This window comes from Streptopelia decaocto (genome assembly GCF_964273445.1).
Source record: "Streptopelia decaocto genome assembly, chromosome: Z".
NCBI lineage: Eukaryota > Metazoa > Chordata > Aves > Columbiformes > Columbidae > Streptopelia > Streptopelia decaocto.
In genome coordinates, this window is record NC_138657.1 from 79053725 (window position 1) to 79072005 (window position 18281).

The 18281-nt window shown below is 43.4% G+C and overlaps 1 protein-coding gene across 10 annotated transcripts in view; it reads right to left on the reverse strand.

Annotated features, from left to right (window-relative positions):
* Nucleotides 1-18281, reverse strand: part of LOXHD1 (lipoxygenase homology PLAT domains 1) — a 183675-nt gene that overhangs the window by 115209 nt on the left and 50185 nt on the right. For all 10 annotated transcript variants that reach the window (XM_082075766.1, XM_082075769.1, XM_082075760.1 and 7 more), the window contains 2 exons: nt 3987-4085; nt 2145-2293 (listed from right to left, as the gene is read on the reverse strand). In XM_082075766.1, coding sequence (XP_081931892.1) covers nt 2145-2293; nt 3987-4085 — 248 coding nt within the window. The remainder of the gene's footprint in view (nt 1-2144; nt 2294-3986; nt 4086-18281) is intronic.

Sequence of the window (18281 nt, forward strand, 5' to 3'; positions counted from 1 at the left end):
CCCGGAAACAATCTTCCCGTTTAATACTAGATTAGGCCATTGTTACCCACATGGGGTTTCTTGCAACTCCTGCTGAGCTATTTCTTACCAATACAATCTTCTGGGTTCCTAAAGCTTGCCATAGAGTTACTGTAGTTTTTTAAACAAGCAGCAAAGGGTACTGTGGATTTTCAGTTAGAAAAGAGGAAATCAAAATCTCTACTTGCCTGCATGGCTTATATCTCAGATAAAGAAAACTCACTACTAGGGATAGAAAGTCATTGCCATTTTTCTCTGCCTTCACGGCAAACTGACATAATCTGAATTCTGTCCTTTATAATAGATTTGAGAAACCATCCTCTGGGAATCAGAGGCTCCTCTCTTGTCACTCATCCCATGCTGCAGCATGACTGGTTCTCATTGTAGAGACATGGGCATGGATATGGACAGCAATGTCTGCCAGGGCTGGGATTGTCAACACGAGAGAGCAGTGCCAGAGTGTTTGAGACAGAAATACATGATGTTCAGGAGAAATATCAACACTCGGATTCGCCCTTCTACCAGCTGATCCTCTTCAGGTTCCTGTTAATAACTTCATTCATGTATTTAGAGGTGGAAAACCTGCTCTGAATTTAAGTCACACTGAAAACCCAGGAAACATGAGAAGAACTTCTTATGCTGTTTAGCAAGTTCATCTAGGAGTGACAATGCTAGAGACACCAAATATTGGAGCAAATTAGAGAAAAACATCTACCAAGCATAGGAGATAACTGGGCCGAGTTTTAGCTCATTCTTCCAGCAAAGCAAAAGTTGCCTTTCAGTTAATCCCAAACATCTTGGTGGCTCATGTGGCAGAACATCAGATTAGTGTGCTGGATGCAGCTAGTCACTGCTTCAGGCTTTGGGACTTAAGCAACCTAACCAGCATCAAAAACCATGCCATGCAGACTTCATCTGCAATGCGAGAATGAGGTTCCATTCCTGTGGGCTTCCCCCACTATTTATTACAGTGAGCAAAACAGCTCTGTTTTTCACCTTCTGCATTTTCTCATGGACAAAAAACATAATAACTTGTAGTACATTGTGCGGTGATGCTGGAAAATCATAAGCTAATATTTGCATTTGTAATACATCAAAACACTCAGTTATCCAGGTTGTACCAATTTAGGGTCAGATCTTCAGTGGATTAAAGCCAGCTGTGTTGAACTACATCAGCAGAGGAAATAAAATCAAATTATAGGAAACAGTCATATATTTCTCCTTTTAAAATATTCTTTCAACCATTTCACTAACAGCTACAATACCTTCATGCCTTAGAGCAGAAGATTAAAATGAGGAGGAAAGTGGGAGTGGGAGAAAAGGATCTTTGTGGCAGGTATATCTTTTTTGCTGCGCCAATGATAAACCACTTAAATTTGGCCAAGCTATAAGTCTTTGCAAATTTCCAGTGTGTGCAGACTCAACAGATATCTCTGGTATCTTTAGCATCTTGGTAATGCATTAAGCCAAAGAGTGAAGGGGCGCTTGGAGGTCCCAGCTTGCAGAATTCCCCCTCATCTGTCAGAGAAACTGCAATGACTGATACAGGAGAAATACTATGAGAGCAGGCAAATTCAAGTCTCAACAACGATTTTCACAGAATCACAGAATGTTAGGGATTGGAAGGGACATCGAAAGCTCATCCAGTGCAATCCCCCCATGGAGCAGGAACACCCAGATGAGGTTACACAGGAAGGTGTCCAGGCGGGTTGGAATGTCTGCAGAGAAGGAGACTCCACAACCTCCCTGGGCAGCCTGGGCCAGGCTCTGCCACCCTCGCTGAGAAGAAGTTTCTTCTCAAATTTAAGTAGAACCTTTTGTGTTCCAGTTTGTACCCATTGTCCCTTGCCCTATCATTGGTTGTCACCCAGAAGAGCTGCAAAATCCACGGAGATGCTCAACAATTTATCTAAACTCTGAGTGTCCATCATTTTTTAACATCCCAATGTGAATCTTTTGTGCGTGTCTGGAAAGGTGAAAACTTGTTCTGTGTCTTTCTTGGTAACCAGGAACCTGTACAGCCAACAAATATCCTTGTATTTCTTGGCATCAGACCACCAAGAGGGTAAAATTGAGACATTTTGATCCCACAACATGCTCATATTAAACATCTCAGGCAAACCAACCTTTTCCAGGAACCAGCCAGCAGAACCACCCTTGTTATTGTGCCCTATATTAATTTTCCTTAACCTTCCCAAATTTGGAGCGTCGAGCGTGAACTTGTCCTCTGCTCCCTTTTCAAAGTTGTCTTTGTCATTGTCCAGTTTCCTCACACCTGAGAAAAAATAGTGAAAAAACAAGGAGGAAAGGGTTACAGGCACATACGTGTTTGTAAGTGAAGAAATATTCAGGAATGTCACCACTGACGGAATCAGATATTCTGCAGGTACCATCTCTCTGCAGCCAGGATTTAAGGTAAAGGCAGAGGATTTTATATTCTAATAAAAGGTACCTTTTCTTGAGCACAGAAAAGACCATGATTTTCACTGTAATGTCACAGTTACTTACAGTTCTCATAGTTTTCAGAAGTACACATCCAGATGGCTCTTGCATTTTTTTTTTCTTCTTTTCAAACCACCATATTTCCCTTTTATTTTTAACATCTTAAAAAAAAAATTCCAAACTCTTTGAAAAAAGGGTTTGGTCACAAACTTCAGATTTTGACATTTCAGGACTGGGGATTCTTTGCTGCCTTATACAGGAGGGATTTATTTCCAAATTAGGATCTCACCAGGGCTATTGGCTTTTCCTGCTCTCATAGGAGCTTGCCTTTATGAAAAATATTAAAGCACTGACCCTGGTTACAACCAACATTGCTCGTGTGTGAGTGATGCTGCGAATGGGACTAAACCTGCCTGAGGCTCCAGTGCAAGAATAAGCGTTATAGGGAAACTCATCCCACTTCTCTGAGAGGGGGATGAATCATTTTCCAGGGGTATTATTTGCCTGCGCAGATATGACAGAGTGCCTGGACAGCTGGCTTAAATTTAGACTTGCCCCTTTCAGGTGTTTCCAGTGAGATCAGATGAATCCACTAGTAAAAGTCTGGAGACCTAATCAAGGATGAGACTTATCCACTCGGTTTCATAATCTCTTCAAGGACACTTGGGAGACATCGTGTCATTTCTCCTTGAATTTCATGGTATATGTGCAGTATAAAAGAAAGAATATTTGCTAGCTGGTTGTCCAGGAATTTCCACCCACCCTTCCCCATGGTGTGACCTAGGGACTTTGCTCTGCGCACACCTTTTAGTATTATTCAGGTAAAAAAAAAAAAAAAAAATATATATATATATATATATATTTAATAAATTTAGGTTCCAAGTATACTGTTGTTGCATAATCTATGTAGGAAAACAAACAAACAAAACAACAAACAAAATAATAATAATAATAGTAATAATAATAATAATAATAACAACAACAACAATAATAATAATAATAATAATAATATTACAACAATAACAAGAATAACAAATGAACAAAAATCTACTACCATTAATTTAAAGCCAGTTAATATAAACCTTAGTTAAATTATCTTTCTAAATGGGCAGGCTCAGGCACAACCTGTTCCGCACTGAAAGGGCAACATTATCCACCCAAAAGGATGGGACATGCAGGTCTCGCTGCATACACTGTAAATACAGGTTGGTGTTGGATCTCTCGGTGGACTGGCCACTTACTGCAGTGGTTTATGCTGGTGGTTTATGCTGCATTTTCCCAGGGTTTGGGTTTTCTGGTGGCAGGTAACTGCAATCATGCTCACAGCCCGGCCACGACTGCTGCTCTGCAGACGCAGCTTCCAGGAGCTGCGGATGTGAGAAACCCCAGAGCTAACAACACCATTTGTTGTGCCTTTCACTCAGCCAAATTATTCTGCATTTGCCAGATTGCTGCTGTGTGTTGTTCAGATCGCAGGCCGGCAGTGCAGGAAGAAATATTTTAGGAAATTATTTGCATTTGAATACCTGTGTCTCCTTTCTCACCGAAGATATTAATGAAGACATCTGCATCTGTTCCACTGCCGCTAACTTCACCGGTGAAAACTCGGACCACATATTTGTTGACTGCATGGAGAGAGGCAGAAATCCCAATACATTAATAACTCAGTGGTTTGATACAAAACGCAATAGTACAAACCATTTCAGGTTGTGCTGGTGCTTTCTTGAAAGCACATCTGAGTCATGGCACCTAGATCCTGTGCACTGGGAGGAATAATATCCATAGTCGGAGCTCTGATAATTGGGTATTGACTGCCCTGGGCAAGAGGAACAGATCACCCAGTTCCTGGCCTTGACATTGATGAGAGGAAGGTGCAAATTTTGGTGTCGATACATGATCATCATATGAACGTGGACCTACACACCAGCCTTGCTTTTTCAAAACATCAATGAGTTACGGAGCCAGACATCTGCCCAAACTCAGACCTGACCCCTCTGGTCCAAATGCCATTTCAGATCTATTTTTGCAGCTTGGTTTACACTAAGCCTGGCTGGTGACAATAATTATTTTGAAGAAAGGTCACTCACACTGCTAAAATACAAAAATCTGAAGCTGACCACCCTGATACTCTGCCCAGTTCAAAAAAATAATAATCCAGTCCTTTCCGTTTCATGGAGAAACAGGGGTGAAGTCAGAAGTTGTGACACTACAAAGCTACGTGATGTGTGGTACCATACCAAGCAACACATGGGAGAGCCACACCATGAACATTTCACATATGCCATGCCAGTGATCTTGAGAACCAAGCTCTTCAGAGGGATCATCATGGGACTAACTTGGCCCAAAAGAACAGCAAGAGTGAGCTCAGCTTCTTCTGAAATCAATGTGAAAACTCCCATGGCCTTCAGTGTGACTACATTTTGGGCAAACATGAGCAGCTTGGAAAATCTACCATTGAAATCTACCTGACTACCTTGCTCCTCCAAGCAAACTTAATCATGACAGACATTTAGTGCCATGTTCTCTGTGCAGAAGCAGTGCTGGAGACAGACAGAAAGACACAGAGCAAAACTGATGAAGATTAATGCAAAATCTACTGCTGAACCATACATGATAACGTATATGACCTCAACAAGGTGTCTGTTATACCGCGTATTACTGGGCCATGACCAGTTGATACTGCAAGTTCTGGACTACATCACCTCTTTATTTCTGAGTCTTTGCTTCTGCAAAAGCAAAAAATACACACATTCTAAAAATAAACGTTTTTTTGCACCATGATCCTTGGTGAGCACCTTTTTCCCTTCAGCAGGTGCAAAGTTAGGGGAGAAGCTTGTCTGGGCTTCCCATCCAACACAGATACAAATTCCCTAAGGAGCTACAGACTGTCACAAACCCTGGTTTACCACTCCCAGAGCAGGTCACCTGCCTCCTCCACCACAATCAGTGTATATTAAAGAATATTCTAAAAGACAGCAGACACTGTGGTGCATGTGCTCCCCCTGAGGCAGAGGATGCGAGAACAAGCGCACGAGAAGCGGTTGTTGGACCATCCCCTGAATTATAAAGATGCGCTCAGCTGCTGGGGTGAGGAGTAAAAGGGCAGAGCCCAAACAGAAGGGAAAATCACCTGTCACGGTTTAATGAATGTGCTCTGGAAAGGGTAAAAATCGAGTTGACATCCTCTGCACCCCGTTGAAAAACATGCCACAACAAATAAAATAATAATGATAAAAGTGCAATAAATACTAAATAACAAAAAAAGAGGAGGACAGAGACAGGCTCACATAAGGGAGAAAATGCCTTGATGTTTCTCTTTAACTCTTTTGCTTCAGTTCAGAGAGCTCTTACAAGCTGCTAGGAATATGCCAACACCAAAGGATTCAATTTGCATTAGCCCAGGATGGAGATGGTGCAATTTAGAGCTCCCATGTGGCCACTAAGCTGCTGTAACTAAAAGTGACCCATAGTACATCAGGATCTTTAGTCTTAGACCACATTATTCAAGAAGTTTTGATCCTTGCATCTCCTCTAGAATATTTATTCTGATGTCAGCAATTAATTTCCCACCCCACTTTTCAGGGGCCACAAGAAATCGATGGGATAAATGGGTCTACAAAGACCTGAATTATAGACCAGAAGGATGCTGAAGACATTCAGAGCACTGAGAAGAACATGTAGAGAAGAAGTCAATGAAGAGCAATCAGCAGCTGTGACCAAAAACAGGGCAGGAGGGGCACCTTGTACGTCTTCTGCAGAAATACGACTGGTCAGCAAGAAAAACTCCAGTGAAAGATCCAACAGGGTGAAAGATTTCTCAGCATTGCTGTATTTCAAATCTAACGTTTACAATTACACCATTTGACAAACTGCTCAGAACACCAAGTGCTCCCAAGGGCTCTGCACACACACGGCGTTGCTGGCATAGTGTCACTACGGAGACTCCCTTGTTGGAGTTAATTTCTGAGCCTGGAGAGGTGGGCAATGTGCTGGGTTATCACCTTGGGCTGGTGGCAACCACAGGGCACTCTGCTGCAAGGGTTTTATGTTGTGTCCTAAAATGCAGGAGAAGCTGGGGTGTAGGGCATGTTCTTGCGTGCCCCTTCTCAGTGCTCCTTGCAGAGCAGACGTGTTTCCACAGGCAAAGCTACTCCAGGAGTCCTTGGATTAGGTCATAGCACACCCCTGCTCCACAGACCATGGAATCATGCCTAGTCTGTGCTCCTTAGGTTTCCCCCTCAATTTTTTTCATATGTTCCCAACTCTGAAACTGCGTGTGCTCAAGCCAGTCCCCATACCTGCCCCACTCAGCCCTGCATGCAGGACGATTATAGCTCCATCTTCAGGAAGCAAACAGGGTTAATCCTGAGCTGTGCTGCATTTTTGCCAGGATTTGCTCTCCCTATCTGAGCAATTCAGCACTCAGCTGCAGCAGAGAGAGTGGCTCTTCACTCTGCTCAGGGGTCCTTCTGTGCTTCATGCGTCAGCACACCTTACAGAATTGCATAGTGGATGTGCAGATTTAAATAGAAAGGGATGCTACATCTCAAAAAGACAGCGAGGATTCAGCTGCTAGAAGCATGTAGGAAAGAGCTCTCTTTGCAGCCAGGCAGAGATCTGGCTGAAGTCAAGCACTCTTCATTTTAAGCATGGGTGGATGTTGTTCCCTATTCTGTAAGCCCTTAATTATGCATTATTTAAAACAGTAACATCATCTTTTCAAAAATACCCACTTGGCTTTTTTAAATCTCAATACATAGTTCTGAGTTCATCTGCAAAACAGAGACCAAGATGTTCCCTGGATTTTCTTTTTCCTGAATGCTTCTCCTAACACTGAGTACATGCAAAATGCTAATGTATGGCTGGTAAGAGCCGTAACTCCATCTAGCAGTTCAGACTCACTGCAGCACAGGCAGGGAGAGGGGAGCTTTCTGAAGAGCAAAATTAGTGGCTTCAGAAGCGCAAACTGCAAGATTCCAAGAGCAGAAGAGCTAACAAAAATTCATCAGCAGCTGCAACACAAAAGTGCAAATGTCCAGCATGGTTACAGCACCTTCCTCTTCCTTACAGCTGAGTGTCTGCTTGGTTAGAGACAATTGGGCTTCCCTGACATCTCTCATCCAACACGGTGGCACACACAAAGCTGTCCCAAGAACGCATTAGGAAATGTTGCCAGGATGCCATGTCGGGCAAGCAGTGGGGTGGCACTAACTGACATGACTCCACTGCATTAATTCAGCAGAGGTGTGACAGCCAAGCAGCATCTCTGTTACTAATCAACTCAGCCGCAGCTTTCAACAGCTAAGAGGAAAGATTTATGTTGCACCGTGGGTTAAAGTCAGGCTCTTTCCACTGAGGGCCAAGGGGTTTATTTTGGTGAAGGGCTGTGATGCTACTGGCACTGCCAACACTTCTCCTGGAGCTGGAAAGGCATGGGGCTCCTACCCCACAATATACCCTGACTAAGGTGACCTCACTGCCACCTCCATCACCAAACCAACACCTCACCCAACATCTTTTCATCCAGCCCCAATGCCCCTGGAAGCCCTCGTGCACCCTCTCTCCTGCCTCAAACCATGGAAAATCCATAGACACATCCCAGCCAAGTCCTTCCATCTGCAAGATGCAGACGGCAGCTCAGCCATGTGAAATTCATCTGTTAATGCTGTTTATTTATCCATATGCTATCATGGTCACCTGAGATGCCATAGGATGGAATTGCCTAAGGAAATCTGGTAGCTAATATTATTTGGGGCATTAGATAGGGTGTTTTTGCACAAACTACTGAGTTTGCAGCAGCAGGAGCACCAGATTTAGGCAAGGAAAGAAAGTCAACTGTGCTTCATTACCTAGAGTTATCAAGCCCTGCAGGGCACGATGAATTCCCTGCTAGACATCCCTGCCTACCTGTCTTGTGCATGACCCACTATGGAGCAGGTAAACAGCACAGCATCCAACAGCACAGCATCCAACAACTGAGAGGTGTCACGGCCTTCAGAAACGAGTCACATTGGGTTAAAAGCAGGGAGCTAAATCAGAAGCAGTGATGGATTCTTCTCGTAAGGCAGCTTTTAGCAGTTATCCTTCTGTTTTCACGGTGCTCCCAAGGGTGGCAATGTCTAAGATCTATCCTGTGCTGCTCAGCTCTGAGCAGGCAGATTTCAAAAGGTACGAAGCGGGGACGGGTAGGGGACAGGCAACGCTACTGTCTCTGAATTGCTGCTGGCAAAGAAATACATTTGTATTTAGTATGAAAAGCAAAAAGGATTGTTGCTAGAGGCAGAGGCAGGAGGCTGGATCTGCAGACAAGTCACAGTTTCAACCTGACTTTGCCACAGCCTTTTTTTCACACACCCGAGAAGGTGGTTTAACATCCATATGCCTCGGTTCCTCGCTGTCAGATCGAGTCAGTCATTCCAGCCCACCAGAAGTTGTCTGACAAAATCTCTTCCAGATGGAAAGCACTGACTTGTCAAAATGGAATCTCCTTTATACAACTTCTGTCAACACATGCCTCAGTAACTGCTGGACCTCTTGGACCTTGAAAGGTCAGACAGTCTAGGGTTAGGTCTCAAAGCTGGGATCTGACCTCCCAACACACTTGATTCACAGACCTTGAGGTGCTGGAGTGAGTGGAGAGAAGGGAACGGAGCTGGGGAAGGGGCTGGAGCACAAGTGTGATGGGAGCGGCTGAGGGACCTGGGGAGTTCAGCTGGAGAACAGGAGCTGAGGGGACACAGGGACACAAAGAAACGGCCTCAGGTTGCGCCAGGGGAGGTTGAGGTTGGATCTGGGGAACAATTTCTTCCCCAAAGGGCTGTGGGGCATTGGAACAGGCTGCCCAGGGCAGTGGTGGAGTCACCATCCCTGGAGGGGTTTGAAAGATGCATAGAATGGGTTCTCAGGGACATGGGGCAGTTGTGGACTTGGCAGCGTTGGTTTAACAGTGGGACCCAATGATCTTGAGGGTCTTTTCCAATAAAAATTGTGGTGGAGACGCCTTACTGCATTTTCATACACAGCACTATCTCTGGAGTTTCTGCAAATACTGCAGAGAAGAAAATTCGCCCAGCTGTAATCATTACACCTCTCGCTACTGCAGTAGCAGGGACCCTAGAGATAGCTATGCAGAGCAAGACATAATGAGAACCTAAAGCAAACCCTGTAAAAGCAGAGGAGTCCTGGTGAGTTCACCAGGGGCTAGCTGTCTCTCAAAATCATGGCCTGTTCTTGCACAGAACAACTGCACAGAGTTAAGGAGTTTTTTTCCCCATCCAGCAGAGCCTTGAATTCAAAGGGTTGGTTTAGAGCTTGAGAATAATTGATCTCTGTCAAGAGTAATGGACAACTACCTGTCTTAATAAGCTGCGCCTTCAGGGGTGGTGAACAGCTCCTTAAACCGAGGGTTCAAACTGGAAATGCAAAGCACAAGCACAACAGGAGTGCAGGCGATGCTGATGAAGAAAGATCTTCACATTGTTTTTGTCCATGAACACCTCTACCAAAACACAGTGTTAGTGGGGGAGGAATGCTGAAGAACCTTTACATGGTTTTGGGCTGGACATCATCAGAGGCAGCACCAAGGATGCAAGACTAGACATGAGGAAGAAATGTATTACAGTGGGGGTGGTGAAACACTGGTACAGGTTGTCCAGAGAGGTGGTAGATGAACCATCCCTGGAGACATCCCAGGCCAGGCTGGACGGGGCTCTGAGCAACCTGAGCTGGTGAAGATGTCCCTGCTCATGGCAGGGGGGGCACTGGGTGAATTTTGAAGGTCCCTTCCAACCCAAACTATTCTATAATTCTATGAATGCCAGATCAGCATTTCATTAGTCTCAGAAGACCTCTCTAAAAATGTGTTCTCCAGAAAAAGATATTTTTGCTGCCTCCCAAGGAGGCATAACACATGGGAAAAGAAAACTATAATATTTGCTCTGCTGAATATTACTTTATCCTAATCTGCTGTCTTGTGCCCCTCCTATAATGAACTCAGATGTTTGGTCTCCCCATCCAGCCCAAAGAACATGAGATTCAGCCCGATTTTTTGTGATTTTTATGTGAAATCGAAGTATGCGTCAAAACAGTTAAATATATTAGGATTCAGCCCAGATCATCCATCTGCAAAGCCTGCGAGAGGCAATCTACCACATGCAGGAGTCTTTGCTTGTAGGGTATGCTAAACTGGTGTTCCTACTGAGACTTCAAAGTGATGATGACATTTTGAAGCAGGTTTTAAATGACCTTGCTCAAGAGACAATAGCGGTATAGTTGTTGAGGCGTGGAGCTTAGCATGGGCAACCCACCTTGTGACAGCAGTGCACAAATGCTTGTTCACCTAATTCTCCAGGATTTCTCATTATTTTTCATTAGTTCAGCCCCAGGGTGGGAGTCCATGAGAAAAAAATCCCAGACATTTCACAAAAGAAATATCTGCTTCCTGCTTTCCCCAGATCTGCTATTACAAAATTGGGGAAATCACTGAAAATAACCCCTTGGGTAAAATATTTCTGCTGAGGATGAAGAGTAAAATAATTTTACAATATTATTTAAAATCATATTGCTATCTCTGTACTTCAGTCTTGCTCTGTATAAAAAATATATTTAAAGATAGTCACTATTTCAAATATGATAGTTGAAATAATTGCAATATCTAAACATATTTGCCAAAATTATCCCATTTTCGCAAACGTGCTGCCCTATCTGTTTTGTATTGTATACATATAGATCTATATGCCAGCCACACACAAGTATTTCTCATGTCTCACCAAAATCTTTTATCTTTAAACATGAGATCCTTTATATGAATTACAGATATTGATTTCCATCCCATTTCTGAGCTCTGTGCATCTTGTTTTCCTAGGGGCTTACAAGCCACCAGTGTTTTTTACTTCTACATTTCAATTTCTCTATGCCCTTACTCATTTTTAGACATAAAACTATGGGTAAAAAATATGTTACCGGTAAAATGTCCACAGTTGACTTGTTTTAGACACGGTAATATGAGACAGGCAAATTTTGCAGGGAGAATAAAATCCTTATTAGACCAACCAAAGTATTTTTGAAAAGGAAAAAAAAATACATAATTGGACACTCAGTGTGTCAAATAGCATGAGAGTTTTTTTCCATTGTTATCAACTGGGTAGTAAAAAATATTACTCCTTCTATAAACCTCGTTTACTGAAAATCTCAGTATGCAGCAAGGCCTCGTCCTTAATACAGGGGGGTATTCACCATTATTCAAAAGTAAACAACCCATATTTATTTCATAAATATATTTAGCTGCCTTTTCCTGTGCTGATTACACACTTCCAGTTCTCAGTGTAAATAAAGATGAGTTTTGATGAGCAGGCAACACCTATTAATATTTCATCCCCCCTCCTTCTACATCCTCAGAATTAAGCTTTCCAGATATTCCAATCATGGAAGTTCCCAAAATGTAACAATTCATTTTGAATCATGACCTAGGGGAGACAGGAGAGGGACCAGTCCCACCCTTCAGGCCCAGTTCTTCATAAAATGAGGTTGCAAAGCCCAAAGGGCATCATCGACTGGTGTCTTGCACCCAAAGTGCTGCTCTTTATCAGAGCTTCCAAGTACCAGCATGTTATTGAGAAATACTGGCCACAGCTTCAGTTCAGATCCAGTCCAGCCCTTAGGGACATGCATAACCCCTTGGGACAGGAAGGGTTTAGCTACTGATTCAAGGTCAAGCATGATCTGAAAAACATATAGATGAGGTTCTTGGGGACATACTTAATTGCCAGTGTTGGGTTAATGGTTGAACTTGATGACCTCTTCCAACCAAAATGATTCTATGTGCATACAACGCCTGCTGCCACAAGTGCTTCGTCAAGCCACAGCTGGGTTGGTGTCTCATAAATCTTTAAGTCAGCCAACATTAAAACTATAGACAATGAACTGTGAAGTCTTAACACAAGCCTTCTCTCAGAGGAGAGAAATCATACAGCTCACTTTCCCAAACACATGAGATTTAGGTCCTAGTGGATCTAAAAACCTCAGAAAACATCTAGGACATGTTGACTCTACATGTCCCCCTCTACTCTGCCCTGGGGAGACCACACCTGGAATATTGTGTCCAGTTCTGGGCCCCTCAGTTCCAGCAGGACAGGGAACTGCTGGAGAGAGTCCAGCACAGCCACCAAGATGCTGAAGGGAGTGGAGCATCTCCCGGGTGAGGAAAGGCTGAGGGAGCTGGGGCTCTGGAGCTGGACAAGAGGACACTGAGGGGTGACCTCATTCATGTTTACAGATATATAAAGGGTGAGTGCCATGAGGATGGGAGCCAGGCTCTTCTTGGTGACAACCAATGGTAGGACAAGGGGTAATGGGTTCAAATTGGAACACAGGAGGTTCCACTTAAATTTGAGAAGAAACTTCTTCCCGGTGAGGGTGGCAGAGCCTGGCCCAGGCTGCCCAGGGGGGTTGTGGAGTCTCCTTCTGTGCAGACATTCCAACCCGCCTGGACACCTTCCTGTGTAACCTCATCCGGGTGTTCCTGCTCCAGCGGAGGGATTGAACTGAATGAGCTTTCCAGGTCCCTTCCAACCCCTGACGTTCTGTGATTCTGTGCTTGCACAGATGCTCTCAAAAGGAAGAGGCAGAGAAGTCCAGCATAATGCCTGCAGAGACTCACAGACTGCCTTTCCTACCTTTGAAGGAAACTGTTCTGTGTGTCTCTCTGAACATGGTCTTCTCTGACCCACCATGAATATAAACTGTCCAAGTCTCCTTGGGTGATCTCATTAACTCCATCCCAGACAAGGACAGACCAGTGATTCGAAGAAACTAGTGAGAGACTAATAGATTGGGGCTGACCTGCAAGTTGCTCAGTTGAACTTCTCTCATTTGTAATTATAATAAATTTTGTTGCCATTTTGTAAAGGCAAGGCTACCCTCTGCATGCATAAGTGCATGGGCACTTTTCACCACTCAACTGGCTTTACAGGAATCCAGTTCCCAATCGCTCAGTGTGACCTTACAGCCACTACCCCTTAGGACATAACCGTGAAAACTCACAGATACACCATATATCAAACCCAAGTCATGCCAGAACTGACACAACCATTGACCTTCCAGTTCAAAGCTGGTTCTTGTATCAGCAAGGCAGAAAACATGCAAATTTAACCCCAGATACAGCATGGCTACGCTGACTCTTGTCTTGCAATCCATTTTTTAAGTAATATGAATAAAAAACAAAAAACAAAACAAAACAAAAAGGTGACCAATGCCTGGCACCTTTAAGTATGGAAAAGATGTTAATGCAATGGTGTTCGATGCTCCCATCCCCAAGGTCTGGGTGTGCCAGGCATACTGACTGCCCTGCTCATCAGTAATGTGATATATAATGCACTCATTGTAAACACATTCATTTTTAATAGAGCAAATAAGACCAAACCATACCTACAAAAAACAGAGAATAGAGGAGTTTTACAATTTGAGGTCACACACATGCTTCTGTCCTACTGTGAATATGCAGCTTTGAAACAGTTTGACATGAGTTGCTGTCCCATGAACATTTGCAGCCCTTTGTGTCCAACTTTAAACAATTTCATAGTGCTGATGGCCAAAGAGCCAGCTGGAAATCAGTCCTTGACTCTCAGCCTCAGCAGGCTGGTTGGCAAGACTTGACCAAAATTTGACAGGTTAGCATAAATTAAGATCACACAGAAGACTGAATTAATTTTCAGGTATCTGTGCTCTTTAACATGGTTTTAAGGAGCAAGCGAGTGCCCTTCCAGAAATAATATTCCTGCTTTCTCTCAGTAAAAGAGTGAGTATGGAGAATTGTTCTGGTTAGGGAGAGATTTCAAGGGTGATCAAGAACAGCCAATATGTGTTGGTTGTACATAACCACAACTTTTTCCCTTGTTTTGAGGAAAACTGGGGGGGCACACTGTGGATAACTTAGACTAAGCTCAACCAGCTAAATAGCAGTAACAGTCTGTTGTGACCGCAGACAGAAGATGGCTTGCGGATAATTAACGTACCATGTAAGCCAACAAAACCTCAACTCCTTTTATGAATTAGCACAAAAAGTAGCCTTGCAAAAATATTCCAGAGTTACGCCTTGAGACACTCTTCAATCCACATGAAGGCCAAATCTTGGGACCCCCTGCTTTACAGCTGGGTGATAAAAGATGTCCCATCACACACAGGGATGGAGAAAGACACAGCCGAGGTGTCCCACCTGCAGTGGGTGCGGAGCAGCTCTGGGGCTGCAAACCAGCAGGGAAAAGGGAGTGAAATCCAACCAAATGAGAGTCACCATGGGGTGGGAGACACAAGGGTCTGTCCACAGAGTGGCACGAGTGATTCATGACTGGTCTGCAAACACCAGACAACAGGCTGGGAACGGATTCCCAAATCTCATTTTCTTTTGTATCTCCATTGGGTTACTGACCCAATTAGTGCTCTCCTCCCCCACTGCTTTGGTAGGACATTAGACACCTTCCGAGTGATCCAAAACCCACCATACTCAAAAGAAAATGAGCACCTGACTTCAGCTTTGAGCCGGTCCCTTGCATAAAGGTTCAGACACAGTCATACAATCCTAAGGCTTCATAAACTCAAGCGAAGCAGAATAAGGCTGAACAATAGCCCTTCCTTGTAATTAATACCTGTAGTGTAAATTAATCCAGGCTGCCAATAGCAGCTGCTGGGTAAATAAGAATCTGCAGCACTATCGCTGTCAAAGGGCCATGGGCATATGATGCTGTGGATGTGAATACAGGGAATAAAGGATCATTCAAGCAGGAACACTTAAAATGTAACCTGTTCTTCTTGAGAAATGTGTGGCACTCAACAGGGAACATGGAACCATTTTATTCAGACAAGTAAATGCAATCACTCAGGCATCTGCAATCACTGAGGCATTTGCAGTCATTAAGTGTTTCTGCCATCCTCGGTAACTCTATTTGGACCATGAAAAGAACTCTTCTTTTTTCTGTTTGTGTGTCCAATGTTTCAGTTATATATGGACTGTTTTTTTAGAACATACTGTTTTCTGCAGTTTGAAATACAGTCTCTATTTTTTTTTTTTTCCTTTAAATTAACCTCTTCAAACTCTCAGCCCCACAGGGATTCTCTGGCTGGCCTGTGCTCCTTACCAAGAAAGAGTCTGAGTCTCCACATGGCTTGGAAGGTTTTGGTCCAAGCACCAACAGTCTCCTTCAAATGTGTTTCAAATGCCTCTACAGAGGTTCAACAAACCAGAAACAAGACAAAAATAATTAATTTTTCTCCAGCCTACATCCCACACATATCACAGAGAAGATGCAGGTCCTAGCAGTTCAAGTGAGGAAGACAAGTTCTCATGACGAAGATGAGAAAGTTCTCCAGGAGAAGGTCAAAAGCTGAAGAAGTTGCAGGGGAGGGAACACGAAGGAAACTTCTTTGTTTTACCTCCAGAAACAAACCGGACTGTGTCTGCAAATGGAGCATGAAAACAGAGCACAGGACTCAGGTCTGTAACTATAGTTGCTGGGAGGTTTGCAAAGAACTTAAAAAATAAAAGGGTGAACAGTGATTGAAGAGACATGACCAGAAAGGAGAATAGTATGGCACTGAACTCTGCTAATGGGAGCACGGACTGAAGAGAGAGCAACTAATGTTTCTTTACAGGCACATAAAACCACCAACCTACATCATTATTCATTTATCTAGTAGCCTAGAAAATATTAATACTTAAAGTGTAAACAACACTGTTTAATCCATTTGGAAGAAAAAGAAAGAAACAAACAAAAAAAACCAAAACAACAACACCAACACAACCAAATTTAGGACAAATGAATTGTATGTACAAAGAAAATCATATCACAATCTAATTTCAGACCTTTACAGATCCAGAGGGAGCCAAATGAATTCAGATAAATTTACATTTGCAGTTGATAGTTCACCTCAGCAGCCTGGGAATGTTTATCTTTCATTAATTATGGTTCAAGGGGAACTGCAACCTGAGATAGCCGAGCTAACCCTCTCCTCTTACAGATTCAGACCTGCCACCTGGACGGCATCCAACCCTTCACCCGTGCCTCTGGCCTCAGCCCAGCTCCCTGCGTTTACACAGGCGGCCTCAAAGCATCCAAACCACCCTACTCAAAAGTGGGGTTTTCTCCTGATAAAAGCAATGGGAACAGATGCATTTTTTGACAAATGCCTCGTTAAATCCCTGCTTTCATACTCTTAAGGCAAGAGGCAGTCTTATTTGTATTTTTCCTGGATCAAGCATGCAGTGAATGGTTGATATACAACCCAATAACGGTTCTCCAGAAGATCGAGCACTTGAGACTAGGTTTTCTCCTGCTGAAATGAAAAGTTGTTCCAGTAATTTCATTGGAGCTGCACTGATTTTTTTAACAGCTGAGGGTTTAGCCCACAAATCTTTTCCTGCTGAAAGACAGGTGTCGAGCAGGATGGAGGAAATCAAATGTGCTCCTTTGAATCAGCTCTCCCAGGCAGGAGCAATAATAAATTCAGATAAACTGTTGTGTCATGTAAAAAATCTATTAAGATTGAACAGTTGACTTCTCCCTCCAGGGAACCTCTCACCAATTGTGTATCGCTTTGACTCATCCGCCACCTTCTCCAGACCCCTCCTGCCCCTCAAGTGTCCTTAACTCTTCAGTTTCACAAACAAAACCGATAAAAGAACAGCAAAGGCCTTTGGCACACACAGTCCCAGCAGTCACAGGGTGGGTTTTTGGCAGGGCATCTCCAGACGTTATCTCATTCCCCTGTGGCAGACACCCTGGAGGGGTCTGCATTTATAACATACTCCCACATACGTTTCTTGTCAATGGATGTTATTTGTGAATGCTATCTCACACACAGTATCCTTTAATGCTTACATCTTCAACATATTGAAACTGTTTTAGGAGGTCACATCTTAGTAGACAAAAATTATTTAATAACTCAGGAACAAACAGGGTCATGGTATGTTGTTTCACTGTTAATTTAAAACATGACCTCAATAAAAAAAATCATACTTGGCTCTTCTGGACTATCTATCGATGCTCAAAGCCCTGTATCAAGGCTGGCAATAAAATATTTTTACCAAAAAGAAAAAAGCTCCTAAGAGGTCATGCCAACAACACTAATGGAAGAAATCACTACTTATTCTCAAAAGTATGTGATACTAGCAAAGGCACAAGTTTCCCTTGGACCTGTGGCTAGCAGTGCCCCAAATTAAGCTCCCAGAAAGGAGTCGTGCATTGGTGAGGTCATCAGGAAAACACAACTCAGTTTCCTCATTAGCACTTGCAGATAAACTGCTGACATACCACCTGAGGCTGGTTTGCTGGCTCCACTTTCACGTCTCGATCGTCTTCCCACTCACGTTACATGCACTATACATCACCACATGGCCTACACGTTGATATCAATTTGGGAGTACATGTCTGGTTTGCAAGCTGTCCTGGCTTCATTTCAACATCATTAGCTTAAAACCACTCTGAAAAATAGGCACTGGTTCAATATGGATATCATACGCATACAGTAAACCGGAGTAGAATTACAGTGAGAGGGCTGGCTTGTTTATGGAAATTTCCTGCAGGTCATCACCAGAGCCTGGAAACACTTAACTTTATACACAGGGCTGCAACCACACTACCTCTTCTGGTAGCACACAATGATACCAGCTACATCTTCCAGGGTGGGATGCTCCTCATCTGTATGCAGCCACTTAAACTAACTTAAAGTAGTCATTGCGGTTCCTTCAGTACTCAACCAATGAAAAAATCTTCCCCAAATAGCCATTTATCCCACCCTAAGATGTCAGGTCTAACACTGGAAGAAGGAAT